Source organism: Gossypium arboreum, chromosome 2, assembly GCF_025698485.1.
Source record: "Gossypium arboreum isolate Shixiya-1 chromosome 2, ASM2569848v2, whole genome shotgun sequence".
In the NCBI taxonomy this organism is placed as follows: domain Eukaryota; kingdom Viridiplantae; phylum Streptophyta; class Magnoliopsida; order Malvales; family Malvaceae; genus Gossypium; species Gossypium arboreum.
In genome coordinates, this window is record NC_069071.1 from 112,983,291 (window position 1) to 113,006,199 (window position 22,909).

Below are 22,909 nucleotides of genomic sequence, written 5' to 3' on the forward strand. Positions count from 1 at the left end.
TTTCATAAATTGTAAAATGTGTTCCTTACTTCCAATTTCTCCGTTCTAGTTCATTCTGGTGCAGATGGCAAGAAATCAGGTGGACATATTACAACCCCTCTTGCTTCCAAAAAGAAGGCAAAGTTGTTCACTCCCAAAAAAACAGGCAGGTTTTCCCTCCTATTTTTGCCCTTCTAGGGATTTTGATTGTTATTTTACTAATGAGGGATCATAATGCTTATTTCATCAATTGTAAAATGTGTTCCTTACTTCCAATTTCTCTGTTCTAGTTCATTCTAGTGCAGATGGCAAGAAAGCAGGTGGACGTACTGCAACCCGTCCTGCTCCCAAAAAGAAGGCAAAGTTGGTCACTCCCCAAAAAACAGGCAGCTTTTCCATCCCATCTTTGTCCTTCTAGAGATTTTGATTGCTATTTTACTAATGAGGGATCATAATGCCCATTTCGTCAATTGTAAAATGTGTTTCTTATTTCCAATTTCTCCGTTTTAGTTCATTCTGGTGCAGATGGCAACAAAGCGAGTGGACATACTGCAACCCCTCCTGCTCCCAAAAAGAAGGCAAAGTTGGTCACTCTCCAAAAGACAGGCAGGTTTTCCCTCCCATCTTTGCCCTTTTAAAGATTTTGATTGCTATTTTACTAATGAGGGATCATAATGCCTATTTCGTCAATTGTAAAATGTGTTCCTTACTTCAAATTTCTCCGTTCTAGTTCATTCTTGTGCAGATGGCAAGAAAGCATATGGACATACTGCAACCCCTTACCCTTCCAAAATGGTTGGGAAAACATCAGTTGTTGTTGCTGCAAAGGTGAAGCAGACTCCAACATATGTCTTGAAAACTTTCCAGATCATTTGGCGCTGAAAATGCTTTACAATCTCATTCTAAAGCAAAGCATGGCACTCAAGCATAAAAAGTTAATCGGTTTAGGGTCATCGTAAAGCATGGTTCTTTTACAACTTTGAATCGAAAGTATAAATATATATAAGAAATTGAAACCAAATTCATACGCAACTGCTCCCAACCTCCGATCGGATTCAGAGTTATGTTGTGTTTATGACTAATTATTACAGCTCCATTGGTTGGCTTTTACTTCATTCTCCGATTTGAATGCCATAGCTAATGCAGTTGGAACGATATCACTAACTGTAGATGAACATTTCGTGGGTCTCATTGAAGGCTTTATGGGAAGAAACGAAAATGAAAAAATAGAAGATATATTTATTCATTTCATTTATGGACTTGGCTTGAAAGGAGGAAGACTATATTTTTCTCTAAAGAATATAAGAATGAAATTTTTGGAAAACGTTTTTAGAACCGGAATGGTCGTCAATGATTTTTGGTTCATTTAATTTAAATCAAATAAATTATTTATAAAAATTTAAAATTATTTAAAAGAATTATAAAATATTTTTTTTAAATTTGATTCAATATTAAATTATTTTACCTTTAATCCATTATTGATGTTAAGGCTGGTTTTCAATTCAAATGTAGCGAAATAATTTATCGATTATTAAGCTTGTCTTTTATGTTCTTTTGTTTAGTTACTCCAAATTTCGTTATCAGTTTTTGTACTCAAATTTTCAAATATTGAAAATGATTAAGTTAGTATAGACTAAGATAATGGTGGTTAAATTTTTAAGTTAAATTTAATTATTTTCAAAATTTTATATAACAAATATTTTATATAGTACTCACTATTATTTTGATTAATGAATTTAAAGGTTACGGCTTGAGTTGGAATTGAAATTTCAAAATTCAAATAATATTAAAATTAAAAACAATCAAATTGAATAATAGAGATAAAACCTATCATTCATGAATAATATAATAATAGTAAGAAACAAAACATAGCATAACAATTTATTTTCAAAACAAGAAAAAAATAGCATAACAATTTTTATTGCTTCTACTTAAATTAAAATTAAAATTTTAATTTCAATTTGTATTTTTTTTTACTCAATTAAACTACATTTTGATCTAAAGTCGCTGAAGTACTAATTTAAGTATATAATTTACATTTTAGGAAGATATAAGCAACACGGCAGGTTTGCCCGAGTGGTTAAGGGGGAAGACTTAAGATCTTCTGCACTCAAGTGCGCGTGGGTTCGAACCCCACAGCCTGCAATTTTTGTCTCTTTTTTTTAGAATTTGACATTAATTTTTTATTTTTAATAATGTGTTTAATGTATTTATATAGATTTTGACATATATTCTGTTTGGGTAAATTCCATCAGTTGTTATTAAACTTCAATTAAAATTATATTTTAGTCACTCAATTTACAAAAATTATGTAATAGTCATTAACATTATTGGATTGTTATATTTTATGATAATGTGACATGTTAACTCAAATGGTTTAAAATATCATTGTGATGTTGTTAGAATGTTTCTTATCAATAAATTAAATAATTTAAAAGTCTAAAAATATTTTAATTTAAAAAACCTTAAAATTCATAATTTTTTATCTAAAATTATAGAAAAAATATTTTTTGATATTATTATTAAATAAAAGTTCAAGAAAAATCATAAAATTTTAAAGAGAAGAATTATTGTTGTTATTTTTTTAGATTTTTTCTCATATAGAAGATAACATAACCACGCTTTAATATAAGGTTATTGTACATTTTAATCCTTGAACTTGACATCTTATACTTAATTGGTACTTAAATTTTTACAAATATAATTGGTACCTGAATTTGAACCAAGTGGGTAATTTTTTAGTACTTGGTTGATGCTGTTAACTTTTGTACTGAGAGCCCATAAAATATCAACAGTGTCTTAAAAATTTTATAAAATAAATTTTTGATATAATTTGTGGAACTTTAAAAATAATAATATAAAAATATGTTTTATTATTATTATTATTTCACATGCATGATGAATTTGTACAAGCAATGTCCAGATGTAGAAGAAGTCGGATGTTCATATGTTAATAATTTTATATTTTATTATAATTTCAAAATAATAATATAAAAAGACTTGAAATTTTTTTCACAAGCATAATGAACATAGACAATAGGATTTCTAGGTTCAATTGAATTTGGATATGCCTAATTGTCTAAGTTCATTTTCAAGATACATTCTTTCAGTAATTTTATAGTTTTATAATTATTAATAATATAAAAAGCTTCAAGATATTTTAAAATTTTGTGTTTAAACCTTCAAGACAGAGAGTGATAAATTTATTATTAAATAATAGATAAATGAATGACAAGAAGTATATTATTACCTAGAAGATCTCACATTAATGTCTTAAATGAGATTAAGGCAGCCTATAGAGGATTACCAAAAAGGGTCCATAGAAATTGCCTCTCAAGATGTGAGGGACTTGGTTTGTTTAAATTTAAGGTTTTATTTGTTCCTTGTTACGCTATTTTCTAGTATTTGTGTGTTCCATGACCTTTTAGTTTCAAAATTGGAATAACCATCCATTCTCTGGCTTTGTAAAAGTTTGACCTGAATTGGATGGTTCGACCATTCAATCATATATAGCTTGAATTTGAAAACTAGAAAACCAATTAAAATCTCTAAAAACCTGAAAACTGAAAATTGAAGAAAAAAAAAACCAAACAAACAAACAAACAAAGAAACAACAAAAGGAAAAAGAATTCTTTATTTTTAATTTATTTATATTTCAGTTCATTTTAATGTTTCTTTTTCTTATTTGAGTTTTCTTTAACTTTAAATCAAAATAATTAAACAATCACATACCGATTGACTATTCGAGGCGGTCTCCTGTTTTTTCCTTTGAAAATTTTATACCTAATTTTCTCGAGTAGAAAAGATTTTCTAAAGTTTCCATCCTTAACTCGTTTGTGCTTTAATCCTTTATTTCTTATATCTCTAATTTTTCTTTTTTCTTTTTTTCACTAATGAAATGCATTCCCGTCTCCGAAGTCTCCCTAGGATTACTAGGTAAAAGGTCTTCATTTCAAGCATCATATATTTATGAATATAGCGAGCATATATGCAGGCAAAGTCCAACAAAAATAACACGGAGATTGATATAATTCTGAACACAAGTACAAAATTGCTATCAAAATTATTGAAATATGTTTTAGGGTCTCAACAAACCACTGAAGCTCTGCCGCACGCATCCAGTCTCAGCACATTATCATCTAAACAAGCATCTTAATAGGGTGCAACTGGAGCACGGAAGCTAGCTCCGGCATAGACAGCTTCCGCACCGAGCTCCTCCTCAATTCGCAGAAGCTGGAACACAGAGAACATAATCAGACAAAAACAGGTATACCACTCTTCTTTCGAAAGGATGTTGATGGCTAATGACAACTTGAAACTATGTTTAAAGGTTGGGATATGAACCTGATTGTACTTGGCTAAACGCTCAGACCTGCATGGAGCTCCGGTCTTAATTTGGCCCTGGTTAAAAAGAAAAACATGAAAATGTCAACATTTGCAACAATGAAGATTTTCGATTCAGATTTAAGATAGTAATATTATTTACCGTGGCCAAACCGACTGAAAGATCAGCAATAAAAGTATCCTCCGTTTCACCACTGCAAGAACACAATCAAAAATATTCTGTGAGTAAATTGAAACTTCGATTTTGCAAATCAAATCAATAGTTTTAGCAGTCAAACCTGCGGTGGCTGGCCATCACACCCCATCCAGCTTGCTTGGACATTTTCACAGCTTCAATACTTTCAGTAACAGATCCAATTTGATTGACCTGTTTCAGTCATACCAAGAAAGAACTCAGATTAATATCCCCCGCATCATCCATAACAAATAAAAGAATGACCTTCTAAAAGAAGAATCCATTGTTACCTTGAGAAGAAGGGCATTGCAAGTTTTTTCAGCAATAGCCTTCGCAACCCTCTGCAAAGGTTAAAAAGGAATACAAATGTCAGTTTGCTATACATACACTCTTTCTTGAAGAAAAGAAGGAATGGTTAATTCTAACCTTTGGGTTGGTGACCAAAAGATCATCTCCTACAATCTGAACTTTTTCTCCGATTTCATTGGTTAGTTTGGAGTAGTGCTCCCAATCATCTTGGTCAAATGGATCTTCGATTGACACAATCGGATACTCGGCTACGAATGACTTGTATAAATCTTTCAAAGCATCTCCTGAGATCTTTTGTTTACCGTCATTGTTCTTTACGAGCCAAACAGAAAAATACAAGAGCAAAAGAAGTTAGTATAACACATATGATGAGTAATCATAGGTATAATGATTTTGAGTTGTGACAAAGGTCACCTCTTCTTTGAAGTTCAGGTCGTAAGTTTTGTCTGTTCCATAAAATTCAGATGCAGCTACATCCATTCCAATAACAACCTAGAATAATGAATATTCAAATTCAATTAGCCATTTCCTTGCGTCCAAAAAAGGGAGTATTTATTAAGGTTACTAAGAAGGGGCACTAACTTTGCCAGTGTAACCAGCTTTAGCAATGGCAGTATTCAACAATTCAAGTCCTTCCTTGTTCTCCTGAAATTGCACAAAGAAAAGACATCAATAACTAGTCATTAAAGGAAATTAACACTAGACATCAATAACTAGTCATGACTGAGGATTGACCTGGATATTAGGAGCAAAGCCACCTTCATCACCGACATTGGTTGCATCTTGACCATACTTCTTCTTAATCACAGACTTCAAATGGTGATAGACTTCAACACCCATTTTCATGGCCTCCTTAAAGGATGATGCTCCTACAGGAAGAATCATGAACTCCTGCAGACACAAATGCATGAGAACATCAATACCAGGATATGAGCTAAGTTAAGAAAATCATAAGATAGCATTTGAGAACTTGATTTTAGAATTTGGATTTGGAAGTAAAAAACAATATATATTCAGGCAAAATATTTAAAAAATGTAACATTCATGATTTTTCACAAATCCACAGATTTGTTCAATGCCTGAGAAAATCCATGTTTTGAAAATTCCATGATGCGTCTGCATTTCATTCTTATCATTTACATTATAAATGACATCCAAATCCCAAACAGAGCAGAAAGGAATATCAAGATCCATACCTGCATAGCAAGTTTGTTTCCTGCATGTGAACCACCATTGATGACATTGAAAGCAGGGACAGGAAGAACCAACTTGCTGTTACCGGCAAGGTTAGCAATGTGCTGCATTGAAAAGCCAGTTTAGATGACATGAACCGGGGAAAAAACCACAAGTCCAATAAGCCAAAATGTACCTTGTAAAGGGGAAGTTTCTTGACTTCAGCTCCAGCTTTGCAAACAGCAAGGGACACGGCTAGAATGGCATTTGCACCGAGCTGAAGAAAAACAGTAGAAAAACAGACATAACATCATTAGGATAAGAAGCCTCGGAACAAAACTCATTCGAAAGACAATAAGAAATCGGAAAGGTTACCTTTTGTTTGCACCAACCCCACTCATTTTGGGTTCCATCCAGTTGTTGAACCATGAAATTGTCAATTGCAGTCTGCTCGGTTGGGTCCTATAGAAATAAATTGAAAAGAAAACATTTCAATTAGAAATATAGCACGAATAATTACCTCAAGTTCACCATAACTACTAGTTCCCAATTTATTTAGTTACTAAAGCATGACATATTGTCGTACTCTCAAAAAAATCAAGTAGTAGCAAAAATAACAACCAAACAGAACTACATACTGAAAGTTAATTAAAATAATTTCATCAGTTCATGAACATAAGAGAAAATGAAATTACAGGTTACGGACAAACCTTTCCAATCAATGCAGGGCCGATGATTGTGTTAACATTAGCAACAGCCTACATTTTACAAGAGCAACAAATTGTTAATAAAATAAATTAATACTAGCAAAAACAATAGATAATAGGATAACTGACCTTCGATACACCTTTACCGAGGTAATCGGAACCTCCATCTCTCAACTCAAGAGCCTCGTAAATTCCTAAAAGAAAACAAAACAAATAATTAAAAAAAAAGTAGAAATCAATTGTTTAGATATTAATTAACAGATAAATTAAACGTACCAGTGGATGCACCGCTAGGAACTGCGGCCCTAGCCTTTATACCGTTCGATGTTTCCACATCAACCTATCACATTCAGTCAAATCCATTAAGAACGATTTAAAATTTTTTTCAAAAATTATAACACTCAAAATAACTGAATAACTACAGGAGCAGCGTTTACTCTACGAAATCAGATGGAGAAATAGCAATAAAAAAATTGACAAAAACACAGCTACTCGACCGATTCAACTCACCGAGACGTAAATATCAATAAACAAAACAGATCGAGAAATAATCAATCCGTAAATGAGTAACGGCGATGCTAAAATACTATATATCACAGATCGATAACACAACAAAGCATAGAAAGCAATATGAAAAAGAACAAACGAATAGAGCAAGATGAGGAGATGAGAAACGAACCTCAACCGTTGGATTTCCACGGCTGTCGAAGATCTGCCTAGCTTTGACGGAGACGATAGTACCAGCCATGAGATGAAAAAGAGAGCTTTTTGAATTTTGAGATCTAAAACGGAAAAGGAAGCTTCGAGATTTTCGCAACAAATAGGTAAGCAAGCAGGTGGAAGTGAAATGTGGTTTATAAAGAGGAGAATAAGTGAATGAGAACCGTTGATATTAAAGGAAAAGGAAGGTGCCGTTTGATTTTTTTTATTGGTGTGTCTAGAAGGATGAGAAGAAAAAGCGGAAAACAAGGAGAGGAGCACGAGTTTTTGAGTAGGTGGTCGTTCCGGTGGATGCATGCCCATGGTATTCGGTGGTCTAAAGTACCTTTGATGGTTTTAGTAATTAGTATAGCATTACGAGGAGAATGGAGACTAGACATCATTATTAGTTGAGATTTGAGATTTGAGACATCATTATTAGGTGATGCGTTTACCGTGTAAAAATAATTGTAGTAATGAGATTAAATATTACAATGATATTTAAACGTGAGATGAAAATAAAGTTAAACGCACTGCATTGAAGGTAAATATTTATTCAAAAGGGTCCTTAGTTTTATGATTGGTAAATATACATTTTTAATGTGATTTTAAGGTTTAATTTGATATTTAAAGTTTTTCGGTTTAATTAGGTATCAAATTGAACAAAAAAGTATCAAATTGAACATTAAAATCAAGTTTGAGTACCTAATTAAACATAAAAAATCTTTAAGTACCAATTTAAACCTCAAAATTAAATTTAGGTACCAATTTGTATATTTACCCTTTTATACCTAAATTTGAATTTAAGTTTAGAAACATATCTATTTTTATATCGAAACAAGTTTTATAAATTAAAATAAAGCTATGTTTAACTTTTTAATTTACATCAAGTTTAAGTTTGAGCCTCGGTGATTTTTCATATTTTGTTCTAAAGTTTATAAAATTAATCTTTTTAAAATTTATAACTACACTTTTCAATAATTTTATCGGTTCAGATGTGAGTTTTCTTCCTAATAGGTAATTTTTATTATAGGTAAATATCTCGGTTATGACATTGTTAATGACAAAGACAAATTATGAGCCAAGGAAACGAGTTAAATTGCTCGACAAGAAAAAGTAAAAAGGAATTAATTGTGTAATTTAAACTAAAATTTTCATATTAAATAATGATATAACGTGCCACATTAGTTTATTGTTATCTTATTAACGATAGTTAACTGTTGACAAATAGATAAAATTAGCGGTTATATCATAACATTTTAAGATTTGATGATCAAAACATAATCCAAACCATGCATAAATGATTAAATCTAAAAATTACTGAGAAAGAAAAAATTTTATTTCCACGTATTTTGAAATTAGGATAATATAAAATTTGGCCCTTGAACTTATCTATTTGTACTTAAGTTGATCCCTAAACTTATATTTCGTCAACCAGTTTGATGCCTTCATACTAACATCATTAATTTGTGCTAACATAACACTATTAACTAATTCGATGGTGTCGCATGACAGTCTATCAAAGTGCCACATGAAAAGCATAAATATAATTTTTAATTTATATTTTTTAAGTTTTTTAAATTTATATTTGCCACGTATTAACTTGAGAAACAATCACATGACACTATTAACTAATGGTTTGCTGGCACCTTGTAAGCATATTCTTTTTGAAAGATTCCAACTCAATTGTTCTTTTTCCTAAAAACAAGTCTCTACTTTCATTTCATGATTAATTAATTCAAGTTGTTTACACGATTAATTATTCTCGTTAAAGTTGCTAAAATGGAATTGCACTTCTTTTTTTTTTTGTCTTTTCAAGTCTTGATTTTTTTAAAAATAAATCCAAAATTTGAAGTGAAAAATAAAATAAAATCCTAAAATATTCCACGAAAGCATATTAACGAGAATAAATAATTGTGTTAACAAATTAATAACATTATAAATAATACCAAATTAAAGTAAAAGAATAAAATATCAAATTTAAAATTAATAGAGAGGTTAGAAACATAAATTGACCATTTATATATCATAATCAAATTAAAGTGTTTCATCTTTGACCTGAATTAAATTATATATTTAGTAAAATGTAATTTCACTATTTTAATAATTTATATTTTATAATTTTTAAAAGAGTGAATCAAATTTTTATCATTTTGAGAGACAAAGTGTAATTTTACTATTATTAATTTAAAATTTTATAAATTATAAAATAGCCCAAATGGAAAATTTTACCCCATGGCTTCGCCACTACTATTAGTTAAGAGTTTGATTGAGTTTGTATTAATAATTAACCATATTTCAACTCAGTTATGTAATTATTAAAAGTCATCATTTTTATCAAGCAATAATTTTTTTAGGATACTTTAGTCTTTTCATATTTTTATATAAAAATCTAAAAATTACATACACATGATAAGATTTGAACATAAAACATCATAATGTTCATTGTTTCGATTTTACCATTTCAACCAAAACTACATTTTATTTTTATATTCATTTTTATGATTATTACATAAAAAATTTCACCCATGTTGTAGGTTTGTCATAATCTAGTTATATATTAAAACTCTAACTAAGATTATGTTTGACAATATGTTGATAACCCATAACTAATTTTATTAGATAGATTATTTTTCAAAAAAATAGAAAATGATAATTAGATAGATACATACTTATCACTCAATAAATGATTTTTAAATTATTTTTATTTTATTCTATTTCATTTAAGATTATATTATCCTTTATCAAACAATCTAATTATAATTAGTATTTAATTTTAACTAATACACCAAACAAATTTTATAACTTAAATTCAACACTTAATTTTCCAATACTTAATTTTTCAACACTTAATTTTTAACTTATCAATCATTGCCCAAGTCTTTTTCTTATTCTTTTTATAGAAAAACCCTAACCGTTCAACTTTTCAACTAAATATTTGCTTCGTCGGTGGCGGTTTTGGCCTTTGGGCTAGTTACTTATCATGACTTCTTCAACATTAAATTTTTGTGGTTTTTATTTTGTTTTTAATTTGTGGTTTTGTCCACAATTTCATGGTGTTATTTTGCCCACACTTTTCATAGTTTTTGTTTTGTCCAATTCGTTTTCTTTAAAAGTTAATGTGTTTTTATTTTTAGTTTTTAGTTTTTAGTAATGTTATGAGGTATATGTGATATTTGTCATATAATGGTGCTGCTAGATTTTTTAAGAACAATTCTCAAAGGGTCTTATCATGATAGATCATAATAATAGTGATAATGTAACACCCCTATACTCAACTCGATTGCCAAGTCAAGATATAGGAATGCTACATTTATTGCCATAGCAACAAAGATCATACTCTAGTGAATTGAGTTTCATATAGTGAATATTTTGATATTACAAACATAATATCTTTATGTTGACTTGATTTTGTATAAAATTGGATAAATTTTCGAGTGAAAATTTGTTTCAACCATTTATAAGTATAAAACAGGGGCCAAGTATCGATACTGTGAATAAGGTATCAGTACCTTACATCAGGTATTGATACCCCTACCTAGTATCAATATTAGTTTAAGTTTCGAAGTTCTAAAAAATTCAGCAAAACTCATGTAACAGCCTAATTTTCAGTGCTGTCGGAACAGTGATTCGAGATCACTAAATCAGATAAATGAGTATGAAATATTATTAATTTAGTGAGTATAAGTTAAATGTGAAGTTAGGAAAAATTTTGAAGTAGTGAATAGTGTACTAAAAATAAATATTAAAATAATTAGAATCGAAAAAGAGGTATCGAGAACTCGAGAATTTTAAATCGAGCCATAAATATTTTTATAAACATTTATGAAGTGTTAATAAGTCATTATTAAAGTTTCGTCAAGAAATTTTAAAGTTCTGATAGTTAATTGAACAAAAAGGACTAAATTGTATTAAATGCAAAATTGTGGGAAATGATTAAATAGTTTAAATGATAAAAAAGAGGGTTTAAAAGGAAAATAGACCCAAGGTCTCTTTGGTCTGGACGGCAATGGCATGAAATCAGCAAGAAAATAATGAGAATTAAGGGCAAAATTGCAAAATTGCAAAATTTACTTAATAAAGCTAGGACTAAAGTGGAATTATCTAGATTTCTCTTTATTTTTCTGCATTCTCATCAGCAAAAACACCATGGAAGAGTTCCCTTAAGCTGTTTTTTTCATATTTTTACTTCAGGTGAGTTCAATTCTTGATTATTTCTTGAATTTTTTGTGTTTTTGTGACTTTTACAACTAGGTCCACTTGTTAAATTCATTAGTTTTTTATTCTATGAAAGAAATTGAAAGTTGCTATGAATATGTGCTGGAAGTATATGATGATTTGGCATGGAATTAGAGCTTTAAATTGTTTATATGCTGATTTTATTGAAAGAATTGAATAGAAAGTGAATGTTTGGTACCTAATTGTAAAAGAGTTTGAAGTTAGAGTTTTATGTAGAAATTCTGAATTTCAATAGTTATGAAATAACTTATAATGTCTAGAAAAAGTATTAATTTAGAAAATTATCTTAATTGAGGGTTAATTGAGCAATGACTGAATTGTATGAATTGTGAACTTTGGGGCAAAATGGAAATCAACATTTTGCACTAAAACTGTTTTGGACAACAGCAGTAGTCTAACTTTGAAAAATCACCAAAAATTGTAGAAATGGAATTAGAGGATGAATAAAATATGAAATTAAAGCTTATTGAGTTTAGTTTCTTATAGAAGAAATGATGTAAGCAATGGAATTGTAAATCATGAGATATGATAAATTTTGTGAGACAAGGTCAGAATGATTTCGGGTTCCCCTGTTCTGACTTTTTAAAATCATCAAAAATTGGATAAAAATAATTAGGGAATTAAATTTATATGTTTAGAATCCTGAATGAGTATATTTTCAAGAGAAACAAACGGGAACATCATTCGAATCCTGTACGAGGAGATAATTAATTTTTAGTGAAGAAGGGTCGGAACTGTCAGACAGCAGAACAAGGGAGACTTCAATGAATAAACTGTATTAATTGGCCCAACCAAAAATTATGAAATTTTTATGGTAAGAAGATATATGAGTCTAGTTTCATGAAAAATTAGTGGATCTTAATTTTGAGTTCTGTAGCTCCAGATATAAATAATTTAGTGACTACGACACGGGTGGATAGTCTGAATATTCACATAAGTAATTAGTGAAAATTATGGATAATGTTACTTACAAGTGTATTATTTATACCAAGGATGTGGATGGAGAGGAGGAGGAGGAAAAATATATGAATGACTCGTGTATAAATTAAACACATGCCCGATTATAATCGGTAAGTGTTGGATTAGAAATGATATAATGTTTTATGTGGAATATTTATTATGAAATTATGATTATCGTTATAATACAAAATTTGTACTTGTGAGTTTATATGGCTAAATTTTAGTGATTATTTGTTAATTTTATGAATTTCATGATGTGTTATTTCATATGTATTAATGATAAAATCGTGAATAATGTAAAAGCATGAAAATTGAATAAATGATCAAATTGAGCATTTCAGTTCAGTGACAAGATGAATTTAAGGAAAAGACCATAGTTGGACCATGGCAACAAGTGATAAGTGATAGCTTTGGCTACACTTATCTGATCAAGGATAAGTGAAAGTGATAAGTAATAGCTTCGGCTACACTTATCTGATCAAGGATAAGTGAAAGTAATAAGTAATAGCTTCGGCTACACTTATCTGATCAAGGACAAATGACAAGTGAAAAGTGGTAGCTTCGACTACCTGATCAGTGAAAAGTGGTAGCCGAAGCTACCTGATAAGTGAAAAGTGGTAGCTTCTGCTACCTGATCAGTGAAAAATGCTCCGACTACCTGATCAATGAAAAATGGTAGCTCCGGCTACCTGATCAATGAATAGTGGTAGCTTCGGCTACAAGTGATTTCCGTATAATACCATATCTGGGATATGACATCAGTGTGATATATGCTACTGTATAAGACCATATCTGGGATATGGCATCAGTGAGATATGTGATTCGTGTAAGACCATAGCTGGGCTATGGCATCGATATGTGATATGTGATTACTTGTAAGACCATAGTTGGGCTATGACATCGATATATGAAGATGTGCAAGACCATAGTTGAACTATGACATCGAGTAAACGAAGTACTCAATTCCGTAAGACGTTCACTAATTTGACATAGTTTGGTAAGTGTTACATGGAATTATGTGATACAGGAAGTACGAGTTGATAAGATATGAGTATAGAACTTGGTTGATAAATGAATTCATTTGTGATTATATAATTGTTCATCTTGAATGTACTGTCCATATGTATTGATAATTCAAACGTATTAATGAATAAAGTTCCGACATGGAATAAATTGAACACGAGACAAATAATTATGAAATTGAACTCGAAATTCATGAAAATGATGGTTATTGATATATGGAGACATGAGACATTGGTATATGAATATGGAAAATATTTGATAAATGTGTTTATTCATAATTATGGAATTATATACCTCATGTGTACTATTTGCATAAAGATGATATTTCAAATACTTTGGTTATTTAAGCTTAAATATGAAACAGTATGAAATCAAGATAAGTTGTTATAAAAATATATTTAGATTACAGAGATATGGCTGATTATGTTGTATGATTACATAACGTGAAATTGTGTATATATATGAGAAATTTAATGAGAAATGAGCCCATACACGTTTCTTGTTATTTATATGAAGTGTACAACTGAAAAGGGTGATGAAGTTATAAACAGAAAGTTACACGGGTTGAAAACACGGACGTGTGACTCTCCAAAGTGTGAAAATTTTTTAAGTGTTGCAAAAGTTTCATATGTTTATGGTTTGGTCCCGAACCACCCTGAATGTATGTTTTGGGCCCCATAGGCCCATATAAGGGATGTTAAACATATGTATGAAAGTTTTTAATTTAGAAGAAATTTTATGGCTGATTTTTACATGATTGATCATATTAAGTTCAGTAATGCCTCGTACCCTATTCTAGGCTCGGAATACTGGTAGGGGGTGTTACATTTATTGGTATCAGAGCTTCAGTTTAGTCGATTCTCGGAACGAATGAGATGTGTCAAGTGTCTAAAAATACATGCAATATAAATCTGTGATAGTGTGATGTGTATGATCCGATCTAATCTTTGTTTTACATATAGACAGAAATACTTTTCAATCGAGTTATTTCATAAAGTGTTGAAAGTGACACTAAAGTGTCTGAGTAAGAATGTGTTTATGATGAGTCGAAACTTGGAAAGGTATGAAGAAGAGTTCATGATATGGATGTGATGAGGTACGAAATGAAATAGTCATAAATCGAGAAATATAGGAAAAGTGAAATGAAATGGAAGTTTATCTTGTGATGAGCGCATCTATGTTTATGTGACATTCATATGATATTATGTGCCTGACTTGTTTGATTAAGTAAATGCTATGAGTAAACTTACTCAAAATTCATGAATGTATGTTTAAGTACACTTGTTTGAAAAGGATAATTGAAAAATTCGGGTAACATAATTATGTATGTTAATTTGCTTGAAGTGAATTATGTAATTGTGAGGATATGATGTTGATGATAAATGCTAAGTCATATGCGTGTATTTATGAGAGTCCAGTTAGAGGCTTTACGACCTCACCCCCTTATCAATGTGGTATTTTATAACGAAAATTCACGAGAATTATGTTGAATAGTTCACAAGTGTGAAACTAAAGAGTACAGAGTGGAATAATTAATAATGCGATAGAGTTAAAATAGTTTGACAAGTGAATACGCTTTTGAAAAGATATCGATTATTTTAAAGATTATTCAGATTACGTAATGTCACGGTTAAAGAAAAAGTTAACCTCGGCTAATCGACTTATTCAGATATGATGTCTAAAATATGTGTTTGCTGAAGTTTTTTTTCCGAATTGGTTTTCGTTAGTGAATGGAATGATGCAGGGTTCGTGATGATAGAATTAGTAAGAGAAATGATAATTGAATAGAAAAGATGTCTGTGTGTGTGGCAGTTATAGTTGAAACGAATATGATGATATTTTCTAGGTATTATATATATTCTTTTATCCTCAAGTGTATGTGTGTGGTTGTTCAGTTTTTGATGGAGTTCTTATGTTGTGAGAATGCTAGCTAACTATGATGTTAGGCAAAAACCCTATTGGTCTGGTCGGTTTATGATAAGTATTTCTTCATATCTTTGGAATTTTATTCTAATATGTTGGAATGAAGTCGATGGTAAAAAAATAATAATAATAAATAAATAAATAAAAATATTCGAGGTTCAACCGAATTGTGATTCTGAGAAGTTAGTAAAAGTGTTTCATGAGTGTTGAAAGCAACTTCTTCTGATAAGATTTTCAGGGACGAAAATCCCTAAAGGGGAGGAGAGTTGTAACAGCCTAATTTTCAGTGGTGTTGGAACAGTGATTCGAGATCACTAAATCAGACAAATGAGTAGGAAATATTAATAATTTAGTGAGTATAAGTTAAATGTAAAGTTAGGAAAAATTTTGAAGTAGTGAATAGTGTACTAAAAATAAATATTGAAATAATTAGAATCGAAAACGAGGTATCGAGACCTCGAGAATTTTAAATCAAGCCATAAATATTTTTATAAATATTTATGAAGTGTTAATAAGTCAGTATTAAAGTTTCGTCAAGAAATTTTAAAGTTCTGATAGTTAATTGAACAAAAAAGACTAAATTGTATTAAATGCAAAATTGTGAGAAATGATTAAATAGCTTAAATGATAAAAGAAAGAGTGTTTAAAAGGAAAATAGACCCAAGGTCTCTTTGGGCTGGACGGCAATGGCATGAAATCAGCAAGAAAATAATGAGAATTAAGGGCAAAATTGGAAAATTGAACTATGACATCGAGTAAACGAAGTACTCAATTCCGTAAGACGTTCACTAATTTGACAAAGTTTGGTAAGTGTTACATGGAATTATGTGATACAGGAAGTACGAGTTGATAAGATATGAGTATAGAACTTGGTTGATAAATGAATTCATTTGTGATTATATAATTGTTCATCTTGAATGTACTGTCCATATGTATTTATAATTCAAACGTATTAATGAATAAAGTTCCGACATGGAATAAATTGAACACGAGACAAATAATTATGAAATTGAACTCAAAATTCATGAAAATGATGGTTATTGATATATGGAGACATAAGACATTGGTATATGAATATGGAAAATATTTGATAAATGTGTTTATTCATAATTATGGAATTATATACCTCATGTGTACTATTTGCATAAAGATGATATTTCAAATACTTTGGTTATTTAAGCTTAAATATGAAACAATATGAAATCAAGATAAGTTGTTATAAAAATATATTTAGATTACAGAGATATGGCTGATATATGTTGTATGATTACATAACGTGAAATTGTGTATATATATGAGAAATTTAATGAGAAATGAGCCCATACACGTTTCTTGTTATTTATATGAAGTGTACGACTGACAAGGGTGATGAAGTTATAAACAGAGAGTTACACGGGCTGAAAACACGGACGTGTGACTCTCCAAAGTGTGAAAATTTTCTAAGTGTTGCAAAAGTTTCATATGTTTACGGTTTGGTCCCGAACCACCCTGAATGTATGTTTTGGGCTCCATAGGCCTATATAAGGGACGTTAAACATATGTATGAAAGTTTTTAATTTAGAATAAATTTTATGGCTGATTTTTACATGATTGATCATATTAAGTTCGGTAATGCCTCGTACCCTATTCTAGGCTCGGAATACTGGTAAGGGGTGTTACAACTCAACAGTATCAGTATATTGGACAAAGTATCGATACTTTCCTCAAAGTATTGGTACTTTTCATCAAACATCGATATCATTTTATAGTTCGATGTTTTTAAATTTTTAAAGGAAAATTCACCTAAATACTCCATTATTTAATAACAGTTCAACCCCTGCTCAAAGATAAAATTCACCCAGTCCAATTCATGATTCAAACATATAACCAACTTGTGATTGTAATATCTACACAACTCAACACAAACATACTTAAATATGGCTAAAATTTGCAGGATTGATAGAGTATCCAAGTTTTACATTTAAGTCCTCCAAAACACTTCGTTCATACACAACTAACATACATGTGTGTTGGAAAAATATGGACATTACATATATAATAAGCATAATTATATGTTATTATTTACTATCATAAAATATTAGCCCAAATTGGAAGTTATCTATTTTTGTTAAGGTTTATTGGGCTTTAGTTATTAAATAAAGTATTGGCCAAATATGTGTAGATAATCTAGTAACTAATCTTTAATTGATGATAAGCTGATTAGAAATTAAGGTTAATGTGCAAAAGTTATATATTTGGGTCATGATCCCCAAAATTACACATAGGTAACTTTTCTAATATCTCATCTTTAGAAAAGAGAGAATCACTTCCCAAAATTACTTGTGTGCTAATTTGAAAAATAAAAACCATAAGATCAGAAGATTTCAATAAATCCGTGAATTCAGGTACACTTCCGCATTTAGTTTTATTCTTGATAATTTGATAATGACAAATCTTGGTTTATGGTTTCTTAAGTTTTATATCAGATATTATTTTACAGTTCTACAATTATGTACATGCCATATATAAGTCAAAAACATTAAACCATACTCTCTTCCAAGGTTGAGGATGTGATGAGATAAGCCGACAACGACCTCGGTTTTAACTCTTTGAGTTTATCTTTTACCTAACGTTGGAAAAAAACACAATAAGTTGGTGACAGCTTAATAAGTACTTCAAGAATTAGAATTTTAAATTAAGGTTTGTCAATTTCTACTATATATGATTATCATTCCATACATGAATGCAATTAATAATGATCAACTTATGAAACTTACATTACTTACCACATTGCTTCAATAATTTCTCTTACCACATTTCACCTTTATAACCATTGTAGATTAAACACAATGCTTAGGATATATGGAATAGATATAAAGGTGCACCAAAGTGCATTATTAGAACAAAACAGCACCAATGTGCTTAGCCAAAATATATTAGCATCGTAGTGCTTATCAGAACAAAAGAACACCGAAGTGCACATCAAAACAAAAACTGCGCTAATTTTTCATTCATAGCATGTCATTTATATCCTAATAGTTCTCATATCATCTACATAGGCTTTAACACAACCAATCCATAACATTTATTCAATCAAAGAGAAATAAGACAAACTTTTCACCTTTTTACAATTTGATCCTTATATCCTTAAATTCAACATAACTTGAAATTTCACTAATCATTCAACATTCATATCATCAATGCTTTAACGCTCTTCTTTTATGACCTATTCTCAACATTCAAGACTTCATATCATATTTTGTTTACTTTACAAATTAGCCCTTTTCTACTATTATAATATATCATTTCGATTAATTCTTATAAATGGAATTTAAATTATATTCATTTATCTTGGTCAATAAATTATACACTTAATATTAATATATTCATAATTAAACTAACTATTTTAGACTTTTGTATTTACATTTAAATGAAACAAAGTAAAAATCCTTGAATACTTGCAACCAGAGCTTGGATGATATGTTTTCCTTTCTTTTCACTCATTGACCACTTATTTTCTTTTGTCAACAATTTAGTCTCCACTCTTCTCCTTTTCTTCATTCCCATACCAAAACATTCAACATTTACTTGTTCAAATCATAAGTAAATAACATATCTATACTATTTTAATGAAACTAATATGAATTTCATGACAAAACCTATTATTCTTACTTTAATATATTGAAATCAAAACCTAATTTTTAGTTTCTCTCTCCTCCAAAGCAACCGTGGATTCTTTTTTCATGAATTTAAAGTGGCTAATAGGCTTCTCTATTGATTTTACTAAGAAATCGTGAAAGAAATTGGAGAATTTAAGCTTGGAAAGACTTGAAAATGGTGGAATGACCTAATTGTGATCAAAGTAAAAGTTGAGATAAGGGGACTATGGTGGTGGTGTGGGAAGCTTAGAAGATGGAATATTTTCTTTCATCTTTCTACATGTTTCCATTAAAATATCTGTCTAATTTATTTATTAAAGATATTTTCATAATTACCCACCAATCCTAATTTTACACAAATCAATCCTTAACCATTAACTTTCCATAATATCTTATTTAATTAATTACTATTCCATCCTTCATGTACAAATCATACCTTATTTTGGTAAAATTTCATTCTTAGTCCTTCATTTTTCCTCTAATTCAATGTAATCATTTCAAACTTTTAATTTTCTTACTTTTACCCAACACTTTCTATTCTTCTACAATTAAGTCATTATCTCGAATTAATTTCTCATAAAAAAAACATTTCTAATTTCCTATTGGCTCTAACTACTTCCTATATGTTAGAAATTCCTATTTTATTCGTTTATAATATTCTATAATATTCCTAACCTGACTCTGTACTGTTCCTAGCTCTGAGGCATAACGAGGATGTTACAGATATATTCAAGATGATGATGATGTTGATGATAAAGAGGAGGATAAATCATCTGGAACTTGACCTTTTGTGCATCATTTATGTGATGGGTCTCTTGGGGCTTTTAGCAGTTGTTTTTTAGTTGATTAGTGTTCATCATCAAGTTGATTTGATGGTGGTAGGGTTAGGATGCAAACTTCAGTAGTTTGATCAAGTCAATGTATCTATGGTTTATTTCTGAATTATTTCAATGTTGTAGTTATTGTTAGTTTGCCTTTCTCCTTTTTGAGATAATTCTGTAGACATGACTCTTGTGTATTAGTTTGTAATTATTTATTTATCATTTGTACTATGTATCAAGTCATTATATTCTTTTTGTAAGGGCTAATTTTACCCTTTTTTGGCTCATATATTTATGGTTTTCAAAAAGACTAATTTGAAATTGTAGCATTTTGGGAGGCCAAACTATAATTTTGTTGTATATTATCCTAAGATTTTATAAATTTTAAGAGACTAACGCAACAATTTTCCATTTTAAGGAGTCATGCCCTTGCCTACCCCCTTTATTTGCCCTAGTTTGTCTTTTTATATTTTTATATAAAATCAAAACTCTATAAATAATTAGATTTGAACCCAAAAATTATATTTTTAAGAATTTTACCATTTCAAACAAAATTTTACTTTGTTTTTACATGAAAATTTTATAAAATAAATATATTATTCAAAAAATCACAGTTTGCCATAATCTAGTATTTATATCAATTAATAATTTATTGTGTTTATGTAAATATTATACAACATCTATTTTACACTAACATAATTCACCCCAAAGAAAATAATACATTAAAATATGTTATTTGCCAATGTTAAAGGTGTTTATGAGTTGGGCGAGCTTAGGTATTATATTAAAACACTTTATGCTTACCCAAACTCTTACCATCTCAAAATACAAGATTAAAATTTTGCTCAAGCTTGCTCTTTTTTTAATAACTAATTCAAGTCCATTTTAGACTTACTCATATTATTCTTTAAATAAAAATATTTATGAATTTTATATTTATATTATTTTTAATTTATATTATTTATGAATTTTAAGTTCGTCCATGTTATTTATATTATTTTAATTTAATATTTTTTATATATAGTCATCTTAACATTTTTAATGTTTATATTATAGATTTAATTTTTATGTGTTATAAATTACACAATATAAAAATAACATAATATAAAACATTATAAACTTTAAAAAATGAGTTAAGTTGGGTTCAAGCATTGAATGTTTAAGCTTCAGCTCGACCCATAATTTAAACAGGCCTAATATTTTTTTCTTAACTCTCCTAAAGTTTTGAGCAAGCCTTCTAGGCAAGTAACCCGACCCATGAACATATATAGTCATTATACTTTTATATAACTTGAGATTTATTCATTATTCTTTAAAAGCTAAAAATTCAATCCTCTTACTCTTTCAATTTAAAATTCTTAATCCAATATTTATTGCCGTTAGTAGTTTCTATTAAAATTTGTCAACTCAACATGTTTATTTTCTTTTAATCATACATCACATGAGGACAACTTAATCAATATGTCAAATTGGACTAAGATTTTTTTTCTGGTGAATTACAAGAGGAGGGTAAAGCCCTAGCAGCAACATGACTTGAACCTAAGCCACACTTGGAGTGACAAATACCTTGATCATCATGCCAACATACGGGTTTCATTGGACTAAGATTTTTTAAGTCAAAACAATTGGAGTTTTCAAATACAAGGACTAAATCTCAAATTCTATAAAAATAGAGAGAGTAGCAAACATATTTTAACCAAAAGGAAAACAAAAACATTATCATCAAACATTTAGGGACCAAATTATCTATGGTTGAATGAAAAGCAAGCCTCCCAACATAAAAAACTCCAAAAAGAAATAATCTGTCTTCACTCTCACCTGACATTGTTCTTTACGCCCTTCAAAACCATAACCTAACAAAGCTCTCAAAGGCCAAACCCCACCCGTCACTCTCTTTTTTAATCTCTTCCCTTCATTTCTTTCACCATTTCCATTGATTTTTTTAACAATGGCAGCAACTTCCTTAACCCTCTCAAGATTCCTCTCACCGGCCGCCGCCATTTCATTATCCAGCACCACCAAGCTTTCCTCTAAATCCCTTCCTTTAAAGTTCTCCTCCGTTTCTCCCCTTTCCTTCAACCTCCACCGCCGCCGCGTTTCAAAACCCATTTCCTTTTCCACCAAAACAACCCAAATCTCCGCCGCTATCTCCGTCGGAGATAAGCTTCCTGACGCAACACTTTCCTACTTCGATTCCGATGGTGAACTCCAAACCACGACGATCTCTTCCCTTACCGCCGGCAAAAAAACCGTCATCTTCGCTGTCCCCGGTGCTTTTACCCCCACTTGTTCCCAGAAACACCTCCCTGGGTTCGTTGAGAAATCTGGGGAACTCAAAGCCAAAGGGGTTAACACCATCGCCTGTGTTTCGGTGAACGATGCGTTTGTGATGCGAGCTTGGAAGGAAAATCTAGGTATCAAAGATGAAGTCCTTTTGTTATCGGATGGTAATGGGGAATTCACTAAGAAAATTGGGTGTGAATTGGATTTGACCGATAAGCCTGTTGGACTTGGTGTTCGTTCTAGAAGGTATGCTCTCTTGGCTGAAGATGGTGTCGTTAAGCTTCTTAATTTAGAAGAAGGTGGTGCTTTTACTTTCAGTGGAGCTGAAGATATTCTCAAAGTGCTGTGATTTTCGAGAGATTAATAAACATCGGCTACTTCTTTTGTTTGGCTAGTTTTTAGTTTACTTCTGTAATAAAATTGACCAAAATCTGAGAACTTTCTTATGAATGAATGATATTTTTCCTTTGAATCTTTGTCTTATTTGGGTTTTACGTGCTGCAATGATGATTCATATATATATGAACGTAGATTAGAAGAAATTTAACTATACAAATATATGAAACAACTACATCTTTCTTTGAATATCAAATTATCAGGGTTGAATAAGCTTCTGCAATGTTCCTTCAATGGAAA

The 22,909-nt window shown here is 30.2% G+C and overlaps 2 protein-coding genes and 1 non-coding gene across 3 annotated transcripts; 2 read left to right on the forward strand and 1 right to left on the reverse strand.

Moving 5' to 3' along the window:
- The first annotated feature begins 2,041 nt into the window (after nucleotides 1–2,041).
- TRNAL-UAA (transfer RNA leucine (anticodon UAA)) lies at nucleotides 2,042–2,124 on the forward strand. The gene has a single exon. It is a non-coding gene; the product is annotated as a tRNA-Leu (tRNA).
- A 1,801-nt stretch (nucleotides 2,125–3,925) lies between these two features.
- LOC108467171 (enolase) lies at nucleotides 3,926–7,712 on the reverse strand. Its single transcript, XM_017767723.2, has 16 exons — nucleotides 7,367–7,712; nucleotides 6,964–7,027; nucleotides 6,817–6,881; nucleotides 6,691–6,738; nucleotides 6,356–6,442; nucleotides 6,177–6,257; nucleotides 6,004–6,105; nucleotides 5,543–5,698; nucleotides 5,390–5,452; nucleotides 5,222–5,299; nucleotides 4,925–5,119; nucleotides 4,789–4,839; nucleotides 4,602–4,690; nucleotides 4,466–4,517; nucleotides 4,324–4,380; nucleotides 3,926–4,212 (listed from the first exon to the last, which is right to left on the reverse strand). Exons 1-16 carry the CDS (start codon nucleotides 7,433–7,435, stop codon nucleotides 4,132–4,134), a joined length of 1,338 nt encoding a protein of 445 aa, XP_017623212.1. The 5' UTR covers nucleotides 7,436–7,712; the 3' UTR covers nucleotides 3,926–4,131.
- A 13,883-nt stretch (nucleotides 7,713–21,595) lies between these two features.
- On the forward strand, nucleotides 21,596–22,745 carry LOC108467102 (peroxiredoxin-2E, chloroplastic). The gene has a single exon (XM_017767612.2). It carries the CDS (start codon nucleotides 21,939–21,941, stop codon nucleotides 22,620–22,622), a length of 684 nt encoding a protein of 227 aa, XP_017623101.1. The 5' UTR covers nucleotides 21,596–21,938; the 3' UTR covers nucleotides 22,623–22,745.
- Nucleotides 22,746–22,909: the final 164 nt, after the last annotated feature.